General features: G+C 53.8%; 1 protein-coding gene across 2 annotated transcripts; it reads left to right on the top strand.

Moving 5' to 3' along the window:
- Nucleotides 1–3,723: 3,723 nt before the first annotated feature.
- Nucleotides 3,724–16,070, top strand: Tgif2 (TGFB induced factor homeobox 2). Of its 2 annotated transcripts, XM_070007237.1 has the most exons (4): nt 3,724–3,803; nt 6,886–6,982; nt 7,510–7,731; nt 13,748–16,070. In XM_070007237.1, exons 3-4 carry the CDS (start codon nt 7,540–7,542, stop codon nt 14,273–14,275), a joined length of 720 nt encoding a protein of 239 aa, XP_069863338.1. In that variant the 5' UTR covers nt 3,724–3,803; nt 6,886–6,982; nt 7,510–7,539; the 3' UTR covers nt 14,276–16,070. The 2 variants fall into 2 exon arrangements, with proteins under 2 accessions (XP_069863338.1, XP_069863339.1); XM_070007238.1 differs by lacking the exons at nt 3,724–3,803; nt 6,886–6,982 and adding an exon at nt 4,007–4,118.
- The last annotated feature ends 6,565 nt before the right edge of the window (nt 16,071–22,635 follow it).

A 22,635-nucleotide genomic window follows, 5' to 3' on the forward strand; every position in this document is an offset into this window, starting at 1 on the left:
ATCTCAGCCTCCTAAGCAGCTAGGATTACAGGCATGAGTCACAGGTGCCCAGCAACCTGGCTTATTTTTAAAACAGTATGAGTCAACCAAGTGAGTTGGTATACCCATGTAGTTTCAGCTACTCAGGAAGCTGAGGATTAGCCTCTTGATTCTCAGTTTTGGATCACTTGCACTCCAGAGTTAGTATTAGAATTGCTGTCATCTTGTAAGCTGTGGCTACATACACCTTGCCAGGCCCCTAGGTTAGTGTCCAGTCACCCCATCATGGTAGACCTTTGGTATCAGCAGGCATGTGGTTCTAGAGACTGCTGTGAGGAAAACTGTGCATGCTCAGGACACATAGCATTCAGTGCTCAACGGACTCTTGATTCATTTCTCCCAAAATGTCTTTCTGCTAAAGATGTGCTGCCTTTCAACAAACTTCAAATTTTCACTTTACCAAGTTATTAGCTAGTTACTAAACATTCACCCTGGAAACTTGTGGCTCACACCTATAATCCTAGCTACTCAGGAGGCAGAGATCTGAGAATCGAGATTCAAAGCTAGGCTGGGCAGGAAACATCCATGAGACTGCTATCTCCAACTAACCACCAAAAAGCTGGAAATGGAACAGTGGCTCAAGTAGTAGAGTGCCACCCTTGAGCACAAAAGCTCAGAGACAGTGCTCAGGCCCTGAGTTCAAGCTCTAGGACTATCACACGCACACATATTCACTTTTACCTTACTTTTTTAAGGGTACCATTTGCTATTTTCACAGTATTCAGGGTGGGAAAACAACAGATCACACAGTGACTTAAACAAACAAACAAAAAAACCCCACAGGACATCAGTTCCCCCACATCAAGTGAAGAGTACAACGTGCATAAAAAATTTTAAAGTTTTGCCGGGCGCTGGTGGCTCACGCCTGTAATCCTAGCTACTCAGGAGGCTGAGATCTGAGGATCGCGGTTCAAAGCCAGCCCGGGCAGGAGAGACCGTGAGACTCCTATCTCCAATAAACCACCAGAAAACCGGAAGTGGCGCTGTAGCTCAAGTGGTAGAGCGCTTGCCTTGAGCTGAAGAGCTGAGGGACAGCGCCCAGGCCCAGAGTTCAAGCCCCACGACCGACAAAAAAAAAAAAAAAAAAAAAAAAAAAAAAAAAAAAATTTTGAAGTTTTGTTTTTGAAATTTCTTTTGATTTTTAAACTGATCTGGCCCAGTCAAAACCCAGTATGATAAATCTGAGAGTAAGATGACCTTACTGTATAACCTCCCACTGGGCAATGGCACCAGAGTTAGTCCCAGTGTGGGGTGTTGGCTTGTAAGTCTCCAGAATGCACAGGTCTGGGAAGAGCCATTTTCTGCAAGCTTCCTCACCTACTTCTCAAAATGCAGTCCTAGAAGTAGAATAACTGACTAAAGGAAGCATGTATTTTAAACAACGCTTATTCAGAAACCTGAGGCACTAATTCTTTCAGCCATTGGCATGTTTAAGCTGGGGGATTTGTTTAGGATATGAAATCCTGCCATAGGACCAGGCTCCCTCAACCCTCCTCCCCTACCTGAGCCTCTCCAGGAGGTGGTTGGGATCGGGCTCCAGATCTGCTGTGGGCAGCTCTCAGGTGGTTCCTCCCATTTTCCCAGTTGAATAGATTTGATGCCGGCCTAAGCAGCTGCTTCTAGCCACATTTGTGGGAAAGTCTATGGGCTTGGACCTGATCCCCAGTGGTTCCCCCATCAAAGGGAGGGTCTGGCTCTCTCCTGCAGCACAAGCTTAGTGCAGCCAGGGACCAGATCACATCTCCAGACTCACTTGCAAGTACCCCTACTTCCCCCTCCAGGTTGGGCTCTTGAAAGGAGACTGCTTCCTGTATGTTCAGTGACCCTAATAGTCAGGAACTATCTGGCTTTGCCTTTCTCACCCAAAACTATTCAGGTCACCCAAAACTATTCAGGCCTTTTGTGTCAAGAGGGCTATGGACAGAGTACCACTTGGCCAAGAAATTATGTCCACTACTCTGGGCCTCGTTTTTCCCCATCTGTGCGATGGGCAGTATCAGTGACATTTTTGGAAGGATAGCAGTGTGGCCATCTTGGTTATGAGCGTTCGCAAGGTAGTGTGGTGTCTCCAGGGGTATCTTTAAGAGTGACTAATCAGCACCCTGAGTGGCTCTGGATTTGGGAAAAACAATTTGACTTTTGTTCCCAGAGTTCTTGCAACTAGAAGCTAGAAGGTGCAATTAAAACTAAAAGTTAAGCCTCGTGCAGGTGTGAAGCCTGTAGTCCTAGCTATTTGAGAGGCTGATGCTGAACCCACAAACTTGAGGACGCCTGTCCTGCTCCTCTTGTCCACAACAAAAATAATGAAAGCATTAAAGAAGCAAAAACAACAACAACAACAAAAACCCAAAAGCTAAAAGCTGTTTTCAAGGCCGTTGATTTCAAAGCCCAAGGGACCTAGAGGCCTGGGCGGCCTGGGTGAGGAATGAGGTCCAGAAAAGGCATCTTCAGGCTTCGGACAGGCTGGGCAGGGGTCGGCGGGAACCTCGGGAGGAGGACGCCCGTGTGTGTGTGTGTGTGTGTGTGTGTGGTGTGTGTGTGGTGTGGTGTGTGTGTGGTGTGTGTGTGTGGTGTGTTGTGTGTGTGGTGTGTTGTGTGTGTGTGTGCTCGGGAGGAGGACGCCCGTGTGTGTGGTGTGTGTGTGTGGTGTGTGTGTGTGTGGTGTGTGTGTGTGTGTGCTCGGGAGGAGGACGCCCGTGTGTGTGTGGTGTGTGTGTGGTGTGTGTGGTGTGTTGTGTGTGTGTGTGCTCGGGAGGAGGACGCCCGTGTGTGTGGTGTGTGTGCTCGGGAGGAGGACGCCCGTGTGTGTGTGTGTGTGTGGTGTGTTGTGTGTGTGGTGTGTTGTGTGTGTGTGCTCGGGAGGAGGACGCCCGTGTGTGTGTGTGTGTGTGTGTGTGCTCGGGAGGAGGACGCCCGTGTGTGTGTGTGTGTGTGGTGTGTTGTGTGTGTGGTGTGTTGTGTGTGTGGTGTGTTGTGTGTGTGTGCTCGGGAGGAGGACGCCCGTGTGTGTGTGTGTGTGTGCGTGCTCGGGAGGAGGACGCCCGTGTGTGTGTGTGTGTGTGTGTGTGTGCGTGCTCGGGAGGAGGACGCCCGTGTGTGTGTGGTGTGTGTGTGGTGTGTGTGTGTGTGTGGTGTGTGTGTGGTGTGTGTGTGTGTGTGGTGTGTGTGTGGTGTGTGTGTGTGTGTGTGGTGTGTGTGTCGCAGCTCTGCCGCGTGCAGGCCCACTCACCCCGGGAAGGGCTCCAGCTCCCACCCACCTGGGGGGGGGTGACTCTGGCTGGCGGTGACAAAAGCCAGCACCGACCCCTCCCCAGGACCCACGGACGAGGCATGGCGCAGGCTCTTCCACCTGCCCGCGGCGCCCCCCGCCGCTGCTGGGGTCGGGCCCCCGGCCACCTGCTTGGGGTCTGGTCCCAGGCGGCCTCCTCACCCGCCCTAACGGCTGAGGCCAGAACGGGCGCGGTGTTACCAGCCACCTCCTCTCCCAACTGGCGGTAAGTGTCCGGACTCAGTTTCCCCGCTGCGCCCCGGGAGCCATCCCCGCGCGGGCGGCAGACGCCCCCAGGGAACTTTTCGGAGTGGCCGTGGGCAGGGTCCCCGCCCCCCGGGCGCGCCCCACCCCCGGCACACAGTAGGCGCTCCGGAAACGCGCCGGGGAGGAGGGGCGGCTACTTCCTGCCCCCAAACGGACTCCCGGGGTCCGGCGCCCACCGCTCCCCGCGGGGCCGGGCGGCATTCCTGAGGGGGGTGGGCGCAGGAAGAAGGTGCGGAGGGCCCGCCCCCTCCGGCGCGGTGGGCGGGGCCGAGCCCCCCGACGCCTGGGGCCCGCCCCGCGGGGGGGGGCGTCACTGGCCGCGCTGGGCGCAAAGTTTGCGGCGGCCCGGGCGGCGGGGGCGGCGCGGCGGGCCGGGGGCGGGGAGGGATCTGACGTCAGGCCGCGAGGTGCTTTCCAGCCGCGAGCTGTCAGGCGGGTGTCAGGCCGGGCAGGTACGCGCCGCGCCCCCCGCCCCGGCCGGGAGCCCCCGTACGCCGCGCCCCCACGCCGCCGAGGCCGCGCGGGCCGGAGAGCCGCCGGAGAGGTCAGTGCGGAGGCCGAGGGGCGCGGGGCGCGCGCCCACAACTTGGAAAGTTTCTTCCCGCGGCCGCGCGGGGGAGGGGGCGTCGTCCGGGCGTGTGCGCCGGTGGGTGTGTGAGCCCGGGCGGCGGGGCGCCGGCGGGGGCCGGGCCGGGGGGGGAGGGACCGGGGTGCCGGGTGCCCGCGGTGCCCCCCCAGGACACCCCGCCGCTCCCCGGGGCCGGGGTGCGCGCGCGGGGGGCGGGTTTGTTTGGTTTCAAAAGTGCACGTTGCTAACCGCCGGCCGGGCCCCCCGCGGCCGGGGCCGGGGAGGGGGCGGCCCGAGTGACAGCCGGGGGCGGGGGCCCGAGCCCGCGCGGGTTCCCCTTGCCTTTGGAACAAAGGAAAGTCTGTCTCCCAGGCATCTGTCACTCCCGGGCGGGCCGAGGCCGCGGGGCGCGTGGGGCCGGCGACGCGGAGAAAGTTTGTGCGCGCCGAGGCCGGCCGAGGGGGGGCGCCGGGCCGCCGGGGGGGCGGAGCCGCGCGGCCAGGGGGGTCCGGGGGCGGCCAACATGGAGTCCGGACGCGGGCCGGGGTGGGGGGCGGCGCGGAGGTGGGAGCCCAGCCCCCTCCTCCCCTCCCCCTCCGGGCCGAGTTGGGAGCACAAAGCCGAGCGCGCACGCTCCGCGGGCCCCGCGTCCCGACCGTCCGCCGGCGCCGGGGAAGCGGGTGGGAAACAAACTTTTTCTGGCTCCGCGACGGACACGTGAGTTTTCTTTCTTCCAGAGCCTTCGCCGCCCCGCCCCCCGCCCAGGGCCGGCGGGGGAGCCGCCGCGCCGCGGTGACCTTGGGTGGGGGCCCGGGGGTGCGGGCGCTCTGAGCGCCGGCCGGCTCCTCGCCGCCCCGGGAGCCATGTGCTCCGCCCCGCCCGGGCCGCGGGGGAGGCGGCGCGCTTTGTGTGCACCGGCCGAGCCGAGCCCGGGGGCGCGGCCCGGGGGGCGTTGTCACAAAGTTCCCGGGGGGAGTGGCCGCAGGGGGCGTGCGTGTGGGCGGGGGCGCGGGGCCCCCGGGCCGGCCGGGGCGCGGAGCCGTCGCCGGGGTCGGGCCTCCCCGGAGGGGTCGGGCAGGCCGTGCGCTGGTTCGCGCTCAGCCGGCGTAACGGAGCGCAGCTTCTCAGCCTGGGAGCTCTAGGTCTGACTATCAGCTGGGAGATTTGCGTGGCTGTGTGTGTGAGTGTCGAGGTGGGAGTGGCAGCGTGCAGGTCGGGGGCCTGCAGACACAGCCTGGGGGTGCATGGCCCCGGAAAGGCTCGAGGAAATTGAAGGGGCCATCGTCCGGAGCCTCGCACCCTTGGCCGGCAGCCAGGGTGTAATCTGTGCAGATAACCTGGAGTAAACTCTGCCTGCCAAGGCTGCATCCCGGAGCCTAATTCCAGCCAGTCTGGGGGCTGGAAATGTCTGACCTCCCTCAGGCAGCAGCTGCTGCTGGGCACCTCCGAGTTGTGCCCCCTCTCACCTCCAGGTGGCCTAGCCGAGGGGAGACCCTTCCCTGGAAAGCTAAGCCCAGAGGTCTGGGCTGGGGCCCAAGTGCAGGAAACAAAACCTGGTGATGCCAGTCCATTGGCCTGGCCTTGTGGAGGAACTGTTCTAAGGCTGAGAAAGGGTGGCTTAGAACTTTGGTTTTTAAAGTGTAATTTTTTTTCTACTTGGTGAACAAGAACTTTGCAGGATGAGCTGCTGAGTTACATTGTCCGAGGGTAAACTTTCCATCACTTGACAGGTGAAGGAGGTCCACTCAGTCCCAGGAAGAGGGAGGGTCACACAGCCTAGAAAGGAGGAAGTGAAGGGCCTGAACATCTAAGAGGAATGAGTCCTCTTATTGCAGGGTACACAGTAGTTATACATGGATTTCTGAGCTATGCTAGAATTTTGAGACTTCTTACTGGGCTTTGGGAAACCTGAGAGACAAAGTAGAAATAAGTGTCAAGAGCCTGGCATGGTGGTAGATGCTTATAATCCCAGGACTGGAGATGCTGCAGCAGGATTCTGAGTTCTAGTTCTGCCTAAGCTACATAGCAAGGCAATCTCAAGAAAGAATTACTTATTTGTTTGTTTATTGACAATATAACTCACATGCACATCAGTATTGAAGCCTGAATTGAGGGCCTGGTGCTCTTTGCTTTCTTGTTCCTGGTTGACATTCTATCACTTGAGCCATGTCTCCAGTCAGCATTTTGTTGGTTAACTGGAGATGGAGTCTTGCTGTCTTTTCTGTCTAGGTTGCTGTTTTTTTTTTTTTTTTTTTTTTGGGGGGGGGGGTCCGGTCGTGGGGCCTGAACTCTGGGCCTGGGCGCTGTTCCTCAGCTCTTCAGCTCAAGGCTAGCGCTCTACCTCTTGAGCCACAGCGCCACTTCTGGCTTTTTTCTTTTTGCTTATGTGGTGCTGAGGAATCGAACCCAGGGCCTCAGGCATACAAGACAAGCCCTCTACCACTGAGCCACCTTCCCAGCCCCTAGGCTGCTGGTTTTAAGCTGTGATCCTCCAGTCAGCCTCCTGAGTAGCTGGGATTACCAGCATGAGCCGCCAGTTCACAGCCTTTTATTGTGCTGGTCTTGGGGCTTGATACCAGGGTGCTGTCTGTCCCTGAGCTTTTTTTTTTTTTTCCCCCTCAAGGCTAGTGATCTTCCACTTGAAACACAGTCAGATTTTTGGTGGTTAATTGGAGATGAGTCTTATGGACTTTCCTGCTTGGGCTGGTTTCAAACCAAGATCCTGTTTGTTTCTCTATAATAGATCAGTTTCTTCCTTTGGAGAGGCAATTTGAAGGAATTAAATGACACCATAGATGTAATGTGCCCAGTATGGAGCAGGACAAACAGATTGAGGCCAGGTATGGTAGGGTACACCTGTAATCCCAATGCTTGGGAAACTGGGGCAAAGAAGAGTTGGAGTTCCATCAGAACACTTGGCCAGACCTTATCTGGGAAAAACAAAACAATTTCAGGTGATGGCAGCTGTAATTTTAGCCCCAGCCCTACTTGGAGATTAGCTGCCACTCTTTTCAGTAGTTCCTACTTGTCATTGGACCCTTCTTCCTGGCTGCTCAGCCTGAGGGTTTGAACCTGGGCCTGGGAGTTGTCTCAGAGTGTTTGTGCTCAAGGCTAACACTTTACCCTTTGAGCCAAAGCTCCACTTCCAGCTTTTTGGTGGTGTATTTGGAGATGAGAGTCTCACAGACTTTGCTGCCTGCACTGGCTTCAAACCGAGATCCTCAGATCTCAGCCTCCCGAGTAGCTAGGATTACAGGTGTGAGCCACCAGGGCTTAGCTCTCATCCTCAGACTTTGAACCGCCACTCCTCCATTTCTGATGGCCCAAGTGCCTTTGTGTGATGTCCCTGTCCCCTTTATTGTCCTAGGCTCAGAGGTCCAGTCTAGCCCCAGGCACCATGTCTGACAGCGATCTGGGTGAGGAGGAAGGCCTCCTGTCCCTGGCAGGCAAGAGGAAGCGCAGGGGGAACCTGCCCAAGGAGTCAGTGAAGATCCTTCGAGACTGGCTCTACTTGCACCGCTACAATGCCTACCCCTCCGAGCAGGAGAAGCTGAGCCTTTCAGGACAGACCAACCTCTCAGTGCTTCAGGTAAGAGGGGACCTGGCTCTGTCACTGACACTGTGTGGGTCAAGTGAGGACACACACTCCCTGCCCGATGGACAATGCCATGAGGATAGGACATTGTAACCCAGTCAAAAGTTTTCAAGTCATCTGAGGGGCTAGGACTTGGTAACAGTGTCTGGGTGTCATTGTCACTGACCTTGGAGGCCTGGTGAGTGGCTGGGATCCTGGGCTTCAGTGTCTGGGTGTCATTGTCACTGACCTTGGAGGCCTGGTGAGTGGCTGGGATCCTGGGCTTCAGCTTCTTGCCCCAGCACTGTTTGCAGGGACAGAAGGGCTTTTTGGTGTGGCAAAGAACTAAGTTGTAGCCGTACACCAGAGGCTTATGTTCCGTCTGATGAGGAGATTGCACTTTGGAGGCATGAAATTTGAAGCCAAAGCTAACCAAGGCACAATAGTCCATGAAAGTTCATCCCCAGTTAACCAACAAAAAAGCAGAGCTGAGCTGGGCATCTGTGGGTTCACCTTTATTGTAATCCTGGTCTGCCTAAAATGGTAGAATACCAGGTATGAACAAGCAAGTAGACCTCTTAGAAAGGAAAGCTCTGATTTGAGGCTGGGCGCTGGTGGCTCACGCCTGTAATCCTAGCTACTCAGTAGGCTGAGATCTAAGGATTTCGGCCCAGTCAGGAAAGACCGTGAGACTCTTATCTCCAGTAAACCACCAGAAAACAGTAAGTGGCATCGTAGCTCAAGTGGTAGAGCGCTGGCCTTGAGCCAAAGAGCTGAGGGACAGTGCCCAGGCCCAGAGTTCAAGCTCCACGACTGACAAAAAAAAAAACCAAACAACTCTGTGTGTGTGTGTGTGTGTGTGTGTGTGTGTGTGTGTGTGTGTGTGAGAGAGAGAGAGAGAGAGAGAGAGAGAGAGAGAGAGAAGAGAGCAGAGAGAAGAGGAGGAGGCGGGGAGGGAGAGGTCAAGAAGAAAGCAGAAGTCAGGTTCAAAGCCCAGTTCCACCTGTAGGGACCTTGAAAGGAGGGTGAGGTCCCTCTGCTTCCTGGTGGAACTGGCCCTGTTGTTGAGCCCCAGCACCTTTGCTCTGTGTCCCCCATGTAGAGATTGGAGACACTGTTCACTACCACCCTGTGTCCAGCTGCACTCCTCCCTAGCCTCACCGTGGGGGTGCACTCCTGCCCAGCTGGCCTCCCGTTCCATCATGAACCAGGCTTCTCTCCCAGGTCTGCCACCCTTTCCCCTTCTGTCCTCCCGTCCTAGGAGTGCCTTCCCTTGCCTTTACCTCAGAACCGCCTACTTCTCTGGCCTCCCAGATCCTTTCCCACTGCATGAAGATACTCCTAAGAATCTGAGCAGACCTTGTTCTCTCTTTAGGACTTTTTATTTCCTTTTCTGAAAACAGGTTAGGGAGGTGCTTGGCATCTGGCCTGTGTGTATGTATTCGGGGGAGCTATGCTCTTCCCATGCTCACCCTGCCCCGAAGTTCAGAGGCCTTGGGCTGACTTGGGTTCTTAGCGGTAGGGGCCACTTCATAGGTCACCTCCTGAGCACCCTCACTGTTCCCAGATCTTTTCCCCCAGCATACCCTTGAGGAGGGTCTAGTTTGGCCACCAGCAGGGTTAGAAGGCAGCAGAGACCCAGATCAGGTCTGGCCATAGAGCCTGAAAGCCAGATTACATACGCAGCCTTTGCTGGCCTCCCTGCCTACATCTTTTCTCCTTTAATAAGTTTTCATACATTTGTATGGTGCTAGGACTTGAACCCAGGGCCTTGCACATTCTAAGCAAAGCACTCTAACCACTGAGCTCTGCCCCATCCAGCTACCACTGTCCACTGTGGCCATTCTTTTTACCTTAAAGGATGACTTTCAGTGAGCCAGCTCATTATAACAACACTGTCTTCCACAGGTTTCTGCGTTTTCCAGTTTGCAGAGCTTGTCCTGTCATTCCCTGGGGGCACCATTTTTGACTGTCTCCTTTAGCTGCCCACAGCAAGCTCATTAGCAAGTCAGTGAGTCATTTAGATACCAGTTTGTTGCTCCTTGCAACTTGTGGCTCCTGGGCTCTGGCAGTCACCTGTCTCCCACATCTTCAGACTTTGGAGCATTTTCCCCCCAATCCTGAACTCGGCCTGGGCACGGCCTATGAGCTTCTTTTGCTGCACTCCTCTCTAGCCTCACCGTGGAGGTGCACTCCTGCCCAGCTGGCCTCCCGTCCCATCATGAACCAGGCAGGCTTCTCTCCCAAGTCTGCCACCCTTTCCGCCTCTGTCTTCCTGTCCTAGGAGTGCCTCCTTCCCTTGCTTCTACCTCAGATCCTCCTACTTCTTTGGCCTCCCAGCTCCTGTCCCTCTTCGTGAAGACATTCCTGAGAATCTGAGCAGATGCTGTTCTCATGCATGCTAGGCAAGCACTCTACCACTAAGCCAGTTCCCAGCCCAGGGGCCTGTACTTTTGAGCTTCAGTGTGAACTCTTCCCCCCTCTTCCCTCCCCAGGGTTCAGCCCACCAGGCAAGTTATACAGGCTAGGCACAGAACTCTCTGGAAACCTTGTTTACAAACATTCTAGATGCTCGTGCTGGTGGCTCATGCCTGTAATCCTAGCTACTCAGTAGGCTGAGATGTGAGGATCGTGGTTCAAGGCCAGCCCAGGCAGGAAAATTGGTGAGACTCTTATCTCCAATAAGAGTCTGCCCGGGCTGGCTTTGAACCGTGATCCTCACATCTCAGCCTCCTCAGTAGGTAGGATTACAGGCATGAGCCGCCGGCGCCCGGCTTGGGTCTCTCTTGCTCTGTGGGCTCTGCTTACTTTCAGACCCAGACAAGGTGAGGAAAGAACTCTAGGCCTTCCTCAGACACCTGTCCCACTGGCTTTGTGCTGTTCCCTCTGCCCCTTGGCCAGCCTCTCTCCCCGTCCTTCATCTCTGGCAGGGCATTGTTTCACATAGGCCTGTTGGTGGCAGAGAGCAGTTTTTGGGACGTCATAGAATCCTCTGGTAGCCCCTCCACCCCTTGCTGAGGACCATGGGTCGGGGCAGGTGGCCAGTTCTTTTCCTACGTATGGGTGGCACAGCTGGACAGGCTTGGGTTACTGCCCACATTTCTGTGCTGCAGGGCAAGCGTGTGTGTGTGTGTGTGTGTGTGTGTGTGTGTGTGTGTGTGTGTGTCTGTCTGTCTGTCTGTCTCTGTCTCCGCCTGTGTGTGTGTGTGTGTGTGTGTGTGTGTGTATGTCTGTCTGTCTCTGTCTCTGTCTCCGCCTGTGTGTGTGTGTGTGTCTATCTGTCTCTGTCCGTCTCCGCCTGCCTGCCTGTCTGTCTGTGTGTCTCTGTCTATCTGCCTGCCTGTCTGTCTTGTCTGTCTGTGGTTTCCTTGTTCTCCTGGCAGGCAAAATGGGTGGTGAGGCTGGGGGCCAGGTACCCTCCCACTCCCTTCACTCCCTCTGGCTGCTTTCTCCTAACCTAGGTCACTGTGACCTGCATCCAGGTGAGGTGGAGGGCAGAACAGCTTTAGGAGAAAGGGCTTTAGGTTGATGTTCTTTTTGTTTGTTTGTTTGGTCATGGGGCTTGAACTCTGAGCCTGGGCGCTGTCCCTCAGCTCTTCAGCTCAAGGCTAGTGCCCTAACACTTGAGCCACAGCGCCACTTCCAGTTTTCTGGTGGTTTATTGGAGATAAGAGTCTCATGGACTTTCCTGCCTGGGCTGGCTTCGAACCTCGATCCTCAGATCTCAGCCTCCTGAGTAGTTAGGATTACAGGCGTGAGCCACCAGCGCCCGGCTAGGTTGATGTTCTTAGGAGGTGGTGGACCCTGTCTGGTTGAGGGTGTTGCCCATCTTCCTTGATCAGGGCTTTTCTCCTGGGGGAATCAAATTACCACCTATCTTGCAGGCCCTGACGAAATGGCCAGCAGATATGAGCTTGATGTTTTGTGTCACCAGTTGCTGTTGGGCTGTGGTGTCCTTCCTTCCTGTGCTAGGGGAAGGGCAGGACGGTGGGGGCAATAGCCAGGAGATGGGAAGGAAGTACCTCCCAGCTCTGTACCCCTAGGCCTGTGCCCTGGGGAAACCCTTTACCTCTCTGACCTGCACTTTTGAAGACACTACTCCCTACCTCAGACTTTTGACATTCAAGGTTAATGTCCAGGAGGAAAAGATGCTGGCACAACACCTGGTATCAAAGGTTCTTATTGTTTCCTCCTGCCAGTTGTGCAGCCTTGCTTTTCTTTGCGGCTCCCTGGCACTTCTATCCAGAACTTGGCTCAGCCAGTACCAGCCATGCCTGCTGTATGTGTGCTGGGTTACTCAGGAGGACTAGAGGTGCAGGAAGCAGGGTCACAGGGTCTTTGCAGGCTGACATGGAGAGGGAGAGGAGGGCCACACTGGTGGCTCTTCCTGTCTTACAGGGATTGCACAGCCCATTAGGAAGGAGCAGTGCCAGTTCCAAGGTACCTGCTGTCACTCACAGGTGGCTGTCCCTTTGGCTGGCATAGTTGATGGGAAGCTGGTAGCCAACAGCTTGCTCAAATAACGGGCCTTGAAAGAAGCCTGGAGCTGGTGGCTCATGCCTGTAATCCTAGCTAGTATGAGGCCGAGACCCAGAGGATTGGGGTTTCAGGCCACCCAAGGCAGAAAAGTCCACAAGACTATCTCTATAATTGCCAGCAAAAAGCAATGTTGGAGATATGGATCAAATGTAGAGTGCTAACAAATAAGTATGGGTACAGGAGCCCTGGGCCTTTAACTCACACAGTAGAGCATGCTGGGCATTACCGTCGCCCACACAGGGTGGGAAGGGGGTACAGTCTGAAGGTGTCTGCTGAATTAGGAGTCAGGACCTGGAAGGACCTGGAATGTGAAGCTTAGATGAAGCCACTGTTTAGACCTACCCTTAGTGGTTTACCAGAGCTCCTGGCTGGTGAGATCAGAGAATGTCCCGATAATGAACCTACCACCTGCATCACCTTTCATCAGTTCCTCTGTTTTGTTTTTTTTCCCTGAGCCAGCATCTTGCTGTTACCCAGGCTGGTCTCAAATTCCTGGACTCAAGCATTCCTGCCTCAGCATCTCTAGTGGCTGAGACTACAGGTACCTGCCACTGCATCCAGCCTGGATGGTCATCACTTGTTTACTGTTAGTGATGACATCGTAGTAAGGCTGGTCTAGGCAAAATCAAGAGGCCCAGATTTCAGTCCCCAGTACCACCTCCCCCCCAAAATAAATAGTCTAGAGGGTTGGATAGGGCACATCAGTGGTAGAACACTTGCTTAACACAAGCGAAGCCCTAACTAGCACCTGCCCTTTATCTGCAGCAGATAAAGGGCAGGTGCTAGGGCAGGTGCTAGCTAGGTTTATAATCTGCCCCCAACCACAGGCCCCTTAGCTCTTCGGCATCCCATGGAGTGCAGCAAGGATGTCATGCCTGTAGTCCTGGCATTACTGGGAGGCTGTCACTTTTCTTGTCCCTGACAGCCCCTTGGTGCCTCTGGTTTGCGCTCTACAGGCCTGGGAGTGGATGGGCAGCAGTGTCTCCTCTCGTCTGTTATCTCCCAGCTGGCCACAGCTCCATATTGTGTGTCCTAAACAGACCAAACATCTGTCTTCCTTTGCTGGAGGCAGCGGGAATGTCGTATGAAACAGGGTCTGGCTTTGTAAGACAAGCTTGCAGTCCTAACTCAGCCTCCTTAGTGCAGGGACTATAAGCCCACTCCCCTACATCTGGCTTACTGGAATCTGACCTGCCAGCCTGTCTGCTAGTTCTAGGTCCCTGACTCCTAGTCTTTTGCACATAGCAAGGGCCACTCCTTTTGTCCATAAAGAACCAAGTCCTCACTTGGCCCCTGCTGCCCTGTCTCTCCTGCCGCAGCAGGTCCCGCTGAAGATCTGCTTCCCACAGAAGCCACTAGGTCTCCCCAGCCCCATCCCTGGCCAGCCTGTACAGTTAGAAAGTTAGAAGCCCTGTGTGTGCGCACTTTGCTGTGTGTACTGCTGGGCCTCTGGGGGCTTCCCAGCTGACCTTAGCTTCTCCACGCCTTCCAGATATGCAACTGGTTCATCAATGCCCGGCGGCGCCTGCTCCCGGACATGCTTCGGAAGGATGGCAAAGACCCTAATCAATTCACCATTTCCCGACGAGGGGGGAAGGCCTCAGAAGTGGCCCTCCCCCGGGGCAGCAGCCCCTCCATGCTGGCTGTGTCCGTGCCGGCCCCAGCCCCCACCAACGTGCTGTCCTTGTCAGTGTGTTCCATGCCACTCCACTCAGGCCATGGTGAGAAGCCCATGGTACCCTTCCCACAGGGGGAGCTGGAGCCCCCAAAGCCTCTGGCCACCCCTGGTAGTACACTCACTCTGCTGACCAGGGCTGAGGCTGGAAGCCCCACAGGGGGACTCTTCAACACGCCGCCCCCCACCCCCCCGGAGCAGGACAAGGAGGACTTCAGCAGCTTCCAGCTGCTGGTGGAGGTGGCACTGCAGCGGGCCGCTGAGATGGAGCTCCAGAAGCAGCAGGACCTGGCTCCCCCATTGCTGCGTGCTCCCCTCCCTCTAGTCTCCGAGAACCCCAAGTAGGCATGGCCGCCAGGCTGCTGCAGGGGAGGGGGCGCCTTCCTGGGCTCCCGGCCCCCTCCCTTCTGCCCAGAGGGTTTTCTGCAATCACTGCCAAGCATCCGGTCATCTCCTCTGTCCAGAGGTCCTCAGCAGGAAGATGCATTGCGACCTCTGCTGACTGCCATTGTCCAGGTCTCAATCCGGAGACCTTGGGGCGGGAGACAGGCATGGTGCTGCTGCTGCTGCTTCTCCAGAGTCGCCGGGATGCCTCATCCCGCTGCCTTCCTGGGCTGGGCTGGAAACCTGCCAAGCTCAGGCTTCGCTGGTTGTGCCTCACCGTCCAGCCAGTTCGCACATTCCAAGTGGGACGAGAGAGTATCCAGATGATGTCCCACACCGACTCCAGTTGAATGTGTTTAGGTTTTTGCTAAACTTCTTCCCTCTGTGCTGTGGTTGGTGCTGGTGGCATTTGCACGCTGGGAGCCCGGCACGGTCCGTGGTACGCTGAGATGCCCACCTAGGCAACCACAGTGTATCGGAAGATTTGTATTTGGGGGACCAGCTCAATCTCTGCGGCAGTGGGAAATTCCAGATGGTGGTTTTATTGTTAGTTTGGTTTACCAAATAAGGTGGTGGGGGTGGGGCAGGGGTGAAGGAAACCACAGTGGACATTGGCTTTTCTGCACCAGGCACAGAAGGGGAGAGTCTCCAAATCTAGTGCTTCGATCACATAGAGCAGAAGAGAAAATGAGGGGTTTGTTTTGTTTTTACTGTATTGGGATAAGGGTTAGACTGAAGCCGTGGGCATAATTTTCTTTATCCCTTTTCAATGTTTTCCCCTTTACGTTGCGAAAGCTTTGCCCGGCAGCCTAGGTTTTGGATTCCTTTAGGTACTTGGGGAGTGAGCCCTGTGCTGGCAAGGAAGCCCGTGCAGTGCCCACAGCCAGGTGGGAAGCTTCCGGAGGGGGCAGGGGCAGTGCCCGCAGGGGCCTGGCCTCTGCCTTCAGAAGTGACTGCGCTGGAGTGGGGTGGGGAAGCTCATGTTGGAGCCCTGAGTGCCTTCCTTCCTTTCATCCTCCTCCAAATTGCAGCTGCCAGGGCCCTGCCTAAGTGACCCAATAAATAGATGACAGTTGATCTTCAGCTCCCCTCCCCCCCTTATTTTGCTGTTTTATTGCTGATAGTTTTCAACAGCAGTATGTATCCTAAGAAACACTAACCCTAGGTTTTTTTTTATTAGCCCAAATATTTTTTTGTTCTAAATAACATTCCTGGGCCAGAAGGTTTTTGAGGGCTCCTGACCTGTAGGTTCATGGCAGCTGGTAGGTTGGGTGTGAGGGGAGGGATTCCTGGGTACTGACGGGTGGGCCTCGGCAGGGAGGACCCTGCTGGCCTCGGGCTTCCTGCTGTGGGAGTGGTGAGTTCTGCCTGCCTCCCTCGCTTCCTCATGCACCCCAGGGGAGCAGGATCCTCACCCTCCAGAAGCTTCTCTGGAGAAGGTTAGTGGAGCTTACAGCTATGCCTACCTGGAAGGCTGGATCCTATAGGTGACTAGGAGTGGGCCAGGCTGGGTGGGACTTTCCCCGCAGAGGTGCACCGAGCAGGAGGGCACAGGCCAGGGAGCCACGCTGCTGAAATACTTGGCATCCCCGTGGGTAGGCAGTGGGCGTCTTGGGGTGAGGCAGCCCTGCTGAGGTCTGGTTGTAAGGTAAGCCTGGAGGAGAAGCACACTTGTCCCACTCAATTATTTGAGCAAAAAACTACTGTAAATAACCTGTTTTTGTCTTCTGTCAAATAAAGTTTTGTTTTTGTTTAATTCTGAAGCAGAGCCGAGCTGTGAGCTGGTCCTGTGGCTCTGGAGAGGCAGGCAGGTGTTACTCGGCCTCGAGCTAGCTTACTCTGGCATAGGCGGCACCTCGCACTTACCAGTGGGCATCCAGACCTGCCAGCCCTTCTGGGTTAGCGGTTGGGTTGAGTAACCAAGCAGTGAGGGCAAAGACTTGAACTGGGAGCTTCGCCCTCCCCTCAGGAGCGCGCATGAAGCGGGGCTGCTAGAACAGGAGACTGCCCCAGACCACCTGCACTTGCCATCTCTAGGCTCTACCTGTTGGCTGCCATTCCCTTCACCTAAGCTAAGCTAGCTGGGGATGGGTTTCTGCCAAACCCCACAGCATGCTAATTAAAGCACAGGGTACCGAAACCCAAGTTGTGAGCCCTTGTTGCTGCTGGCCAACATGTTGTCATCTTCTAAGTTTCCAGAGGTAAGGAAGTAAGATGTTCTCTTCTAGAGAAAGGAACTGGGTGGGCATGCAGCTTACCTAGCCTCAGCTTACCTGCCAGTGGAGCATGGCTTTGAATTCAAGCCTGTTTTGCTTCAAGCTGTTGTGAGGATCTCCCTACAACCTAGCTGCGCGGGTGACAGGCATTTTCCACTGCTGCCACCTAGCTGACAACAGTGGAATGGGCCAGGCATGAGTTTCTTCTAATTGGCATTTTTAGGATTCCTAACATAATGGAGGACTGTGACCTCCCCAGGAACACTCCTTTAGCAGTTTGGAGAATCCCAGATTAAAGAGGCTCACTTCCTTTGCCTCTTAATCCAGGGCTTCTCTGGCATAGCCTCCAAAATGGACACAAGAATAGCTAAGTGCCAGAAGGGCTCTTTGAAATGAGGGCAGTTCAATTTGTACCAATAAGTAAATATTCCCCCTACATTATACTTTGAAATGTTCTAAAGTTCATTTAAAGGCTTATTTGCCAGATGACGGGCTTTAGCACATGATTAGAGGTGATGGTTCTGCCCTCATCAGTGGGCTAATCCATATGATGTGTAATTTGGTGGCAGTGGAAGGTGCTGGGAACTAGGAAGTGTTGCTGAGTAGTTTGGCAGGTAGGGGAGAGTCTTTTCCCTGTCTCAAACGAGGTGAGCCGTTTTCTCCACCACATGCCCCAGCCTCTGAACTGAGCCAGAGCCAATCTTTACATTGTTTTTCAGGGATTTTGTTAGCAGCAATAGAAAATTGACAACACCCCAGGAAAGAGAAGAGCTGTACAGAGTTCAATTACCTAAGAAAGGACTTCTATATAGGCTTTTCAAAGAACCAAAAAGTCAAACTGGTAACGAAAGTTGACAGGATAAAGTGGCCAGCATTGCTACCTGGAACTCAAGATCAGTGCCCTTGGCTGCCTGAGTTCTGTGATTACAGGTACACATCACCATGACCAGCCAAGAAAGACCTCATACACATTTCTACCTCTGTTCTTTGGTGACCTGGAGGTCAAGTGTAGCCATACTAAGATTTTTCAATTTAATCATTCCACCTTCCTTACTCAGATTTCCCTATCATCAACTTAACCAAAATTGTGTGTCACTGACCACACAGAGAATTTGCTTATCATTTTTGGAATTAATTGTAAATAACATGGCAACTATTTATATTGCATTTACTTGACTTAGGTATTATATGTAGAGATGACTCAAAGAATAAAGCACAATTGTATAGGTTACTCATACTTTATTTTTGTGAGCTGCAGGACTTGAACTCAGGGCCTGGGCGCTGTCCCTGAGCTCAAGGCTAGTGTTGTACCATTTCAACCACAGTGCCACTTCCGGTTTTTGAGTGGTTAATTGGACATGAATATCTTGGGGACTCTTTCTCCCTGGGCTGGCTTTGAACCATGATTCTCTGATCTCAGCCTCCTGAGCAGCTAGGATTACAAGCGTAACCACTGGCACCCAGCTCAAATACTATTTTATAAAATATAGCATCTTTGGCTTTTGTTATCCATGTGTGTGTGGGGGGGTATAGGGGGTGTCTCCCAGAATACTGAGGGTACTTCCCAGTACTAGGGTATGAACTTGGGCCTAAGCTTACTAGGCAAATGCTCTACCACTTCAGCCATACCCCCAAGTCTTTTTTTCTTTATTTTTCAAATGGGGTCCCCCAACTTTTGGCCAAGTGGCTTCTAACCATACTCTTCTACTCAAGCCTCTGTGTACATCTGAGATTCCTGACACCACCACTCCTGATTAGTTCTTTAGATAGGGTCCTGTTAGAAATGGCTTAGGTGTTGGTGTTGGGGCAATAAGGACACCAGCTCACAAGGAACTTGGCAGGGCAAAGTTTACTTTTGCAGAAGGGCGTAGTATCAGTCAAAAATCGGGCAAGCAGGGGCTGGGAAGGTGGCTCAGTGGTAGAGCGCTTGCCTTGCATGCTCAAGGCCCTGGGTTCGATTCCTCAGCACCACATAAGCAAAAAGAAAAAAGCCGGAAGTGGTACAGCGCTAGCCTTGAGCTGAAGAGCTGAGGGATAGCACCCAGGCCCAGAGTTCAGGCCCCACGACCGGACCCAAAAAAAAAAAAAAAAATCAGGCAAATACACAGAGCAGACAGGCTGCTCCCTTTTTAACCCTAACCCAGAAGGCCCTGCCTCTGCCCATATTGGCTGAGCTGGCCCAGGTTCATAAATCTGCAAAAGGGTGTGGCTTAATTAACAGGACTGAAAAGCAGCTGGAAAATTATGTGATCAAAATGTAATTAGCAAGGGCCAAGCCACCTAGCCAAAGCAGGAACCTCCCACAAAAACAAGTCTCAAGATTAACAGAGCCAGGGGTGGCTCTGTTGGTGGCCCAATCCTCGCTACTCAGGATCCCGAGTCAAAGCCAGCCCAATCAGGAAAGTCTGTGAGACTCTGTCTCACCACCAGAAAACAGGAAGTGGAGCTGTGGCCCAAAGTAGTAGAGTGTTAGTCTTGAGCAAAAGAGCTCAGGGACAGTGCCCAGGCCCTAAATTCAAGCCCCACAACCAACAAAAAACTAACCCAGAAAAGAAGCAAACTACTTTGATAGAAAAGACACTTTTCTCACAGGTTCTGCTAACTTTTTGCCCAAGCTGGCCTGGAGCTGAGAGCAGCTAAGATTTTAGATGGGCACCACTGCACTCAAGTTTCCCAAGAGACAGCCTTAATTTACATAAACTACAAAAATCAGCCCTAGTGGTACACACCTGGAATCCAGACACTTGGCATTATAAATTGTGGAGCTGTGGAAGCTGGCTCTGGCTATGTACATGGCAACTGTCTCAAGAAAAAGGAAGAGGGTCAAGTGGTAGAACTCGGCAAGGGCAAGACCTTGAATTCAAACTCCACCACCATCTTCCCAACCCACATTTACTGTACACAAATTGAAAATAAAAGGGTAAGAGCTCAGCAAACATTTGTAGGAAAACAAATGTAGGGCTGAGAATGTGGAGTGCTTACCTTGTATGCATGAAGCCCTGGGTTTGATTCCTCAGTACCGCATACACAAAAAGCCGGAAGTGGCACTGTGGTTCAAACGGTAGAGTGCCAGCCTTTAGCAAAAGAAGTTCAGGGACAGTGTCCAGGCTTAGAGTTCAAGCCCCAGGATTGGCCAAAAAAAAAAAGTAAACCATTTAGCAAATAAGGGTGCTCTGGTAACGTTTATTGTGAGTAGCACTTACTGTGAGAATGATCAAGATTTAAGGTTAAACCTCTACTTCACCGAAAGTGCTCTTTTGGAGGCTGGTAGAGTCCCCACAGGACTTTGGTTTCTGTAGGTGTTGGAGGCCACACTTACCCCTTAAAGCATACCTGCCTCTCCAAGTCCCATTTCTAGGTAGCTGGCAGGGAGATAGACTGCTTCAACTGGGAGGATGCCCTGTGCTCTAAGGCTGAGAGAGAGGCCACATACTCACTTGGCACTAAAACCCAATGTTCACAAAGTCAAATCTTCGACTCCCAGAGCTTGACTCTTCAGTAAGCTCTTTTCTTTTTTTTTTGGGAGGGGGGATCCAGTTGTGGGGCCTGAACTCTGGGCCTGGGCGCTGTCCCTCAGCTCTTCAGCTCAAGGCAAGCACTCTACCACTGAGCCACCTTCCCAGCCCCAGTAAGTTCTTTTCCATCTTAGACTACCCACGATGTTTACTTTAAGCATACTGATGAGGTGGGTTTCAGCCAGCTTCCCCACTTCCTAAGGAATACCTAGGGTAAAAACGGAATTATTGTGAGCCTCAAATATGTTCCAGGCAAAGGCTTACAGACTGGCTGCTTCTTGAAAATTAAGAGGAAAATTCACATCAAGTTTCAAGCCCCTATTTAACCTCTCACTTGCTGTGTGACTTTAGCCTGCACTTCAGGTTCTGAGGACAAGTCTAATTTTCCCCATTCCCAAGTAAACACAAACCTTTGAGATAGTCAGACTTCACAAAGATGGCACAAAGATAATTTTTCCCTGTAGAAGTTACATGTCCAAAGATGATATATACATATATTTATAAGAGTCACGGACTTTCCTGCCTGGGCTGGCTTTGAACCACGATCCTCAGATCTCAGCCTTCCGAGTAGCTAGGATTACAGGCATGAGCCACCAGCACCTGGCTTAGATGATATATTGTCAGTCATGGGGCTTGAACTCGGCCTGGGCGCTGTCCCTCAACTCTTCAGCTCAAGGCTAGCACTCTACCACTTGAGCCACAGTGCCCCTTCAGGCTTTTTCTGTTTATGTGGTACTGAGGAATCAAGCCCAAAGCTTCATGCATGCTAGGCACTCTACCACGGAGCCACATTCCCAGCTCAGATGATGTATTCTTATATGCAGAAATCCTCACAGAGTCCATTAAGAAACGGTTAGAGCCGGGCGCTGGTGGCTCACGCCTGTAATCCTAGCTACTCAGGAGGCTGAGATCTGAGGATCGCGGTTCAAAGCCAGCCCGGGCAGAAGAGACCGTGAGACTCCTATCTCCAATAAATCACCAGAAAGCCGGAAGTGGCGCTGTAGCTCAAGTGGTAGTGCGCTCGCCCTGAGCTGAAGAGCTGAGGGACAGCGCCCAGGCCCAGAGTTCAAGCCCCACGACCGACCAAAAAAAAAAAGAGAAACGGTTAGAGCTAGTAAATTCAACAAAGTTGCAGGATACAAAATAAAAACTGGTTTTATTTCTGAGTGCTTACAGCAAGCAACCGCAAGAATGCCATTTACAAAAGCACCAAAAAATTTATACTAAAGAGTTGATCAAGATTTGTAAACTAAAATCTAAGTGGCATATATCTACAATCCCAGCACTCGAGGCCGATGCAGGAGGATCTTCTAACCCAGCCTCCTGAGCTACATACTGTGAGCGCATTCAAGATAAAACAGGAAAGATAGTAAAGACAAGTAAATATCTCGGGAGACACTATTGCCAAGATGTCAATACTCAACAAGAAGTAATGTACAGATTCATTACGGACTTAATCAAGGGCTGGAGTTAACTGAAGTGATAGAGGCACTAAGATCAAACCCTAGTATCGGGGTTGGAGTGGCGGAAAACCTTGTGAGAGGGGCTGGGAAGGTGGCTCAGTGGTAGAGCACTTGCCTTGCATGCTCAAGGTCCTGGGTTCGATTCCTCAGCACCACATAAGAAAAGAGCCGGAAGTGGGGCTGTGGCTTAAGTGGTAGAGCGCTAGCCTTGAGCTGAAGAGCTCAGGGACAGCGCCCGGGCCCAGAGTTCAGGCCCCACGACCAGACCCCCCCAAAAAACAAAACAAAACAAAACAAAACAAAAAAAAACTTGTGAGAGAAAAATACCGGGATGATTTTCTAAGGACGCTCGCTAGGAGATTCTATTGCTTGCTTAAGCGAAGAAGCACATATTGTCGTTCTGACCTTACTGTGTGAAGAGTTAGAACCGGAGGGAGCAGCGCACCGGTCCTGCCATCGGGTAAACCCACTGCTACCCCGATGTACTGCACAGCGCGGAGCGGTCTGCATCGCCGGGAGGGCTTGCCTTTTTTTTGGTCGGTCGTGGGCCTGAACTGGGCCTGGGCGCTGTCCCTCCGCTCTTCAGCTCAAGGCGAGCCCCGACCACTGGAGCCACAGCGCCACTTCTGGCTTTTTCTACTTATCTGGTGCTGAGGAATCGAACCAGGGCCTCATGCGTACAAGGCACCGTCCCAGCCCAGGGCTCGCCTTCTGAATATAGTCTCGCTGTGTCGCCCACGCTGGCCTCGATCTCCCGAGCCTCTGCCTATGTTCCCCGAGTTCTGGGGTTGCAGACGGGCCCCAACACGCCCTGAAAGGAGTCCACAGAACAAGGTTTAGGGGACAAAGGGTAGGGGCTTAGTCCTGGGGGACAACTTGGGGGATCCTGGGGACCAAGGTCGAAGAGCCGAGCGGGCGACACTCACGCGGAAGCCCTGCCCTGGCCCCACGGGTGTCTACTCGCGCTCCGGCAGCCCCTAACCTTGTCCCTTCCTTCTCACCGTGCGGCGCGGTCGGCGGAAGGTTGTCGTCACTTCCGCCCCGCGGCGCGCGCTCGGGGGGGGGCGGCGTGGCCGCTGATTGGCTGCGCGCGCACGTCGGCCGCAGGACGCGACACTGCGCGACGC

This window comes from Dipodomys merriami, unplaced genomic scaffold (assembly GCF_024711535.1).
Source record: "Dipodomys merriami isolate MVZ:Mamm:240054 unplaced genomic scaffold, mDipMer1.0.p SCAF_7, whole genome shotgun sequence".
Classification (NCBI taxonomy): domain Eukaryota; kingdom Metazoa; phylum Chordata; class Mammalia; order Rodentia; family Heteromyidae; genus Dipodomys; species Dipodomys merriami.

What these genes read in the sequence shown, in the direction of transcription:
- Tgif2 (XM_070007237.1), top strand. Translation starts at nt 7,540, where the DNA reads ATGTCTGACAGCGATCTGGGTGAGGAGGAAGGCCTCCTGTCCCTGGCA. An exon ending in CCAACCTCTCAGTGCTTCAG is followed by an intron (nt 7,732 to 13,747) that starts GTAAGAGGGGAC and finishes CACGCCTTCCAG; the next exon opens with ATATGCAACTGGTTCATCAA.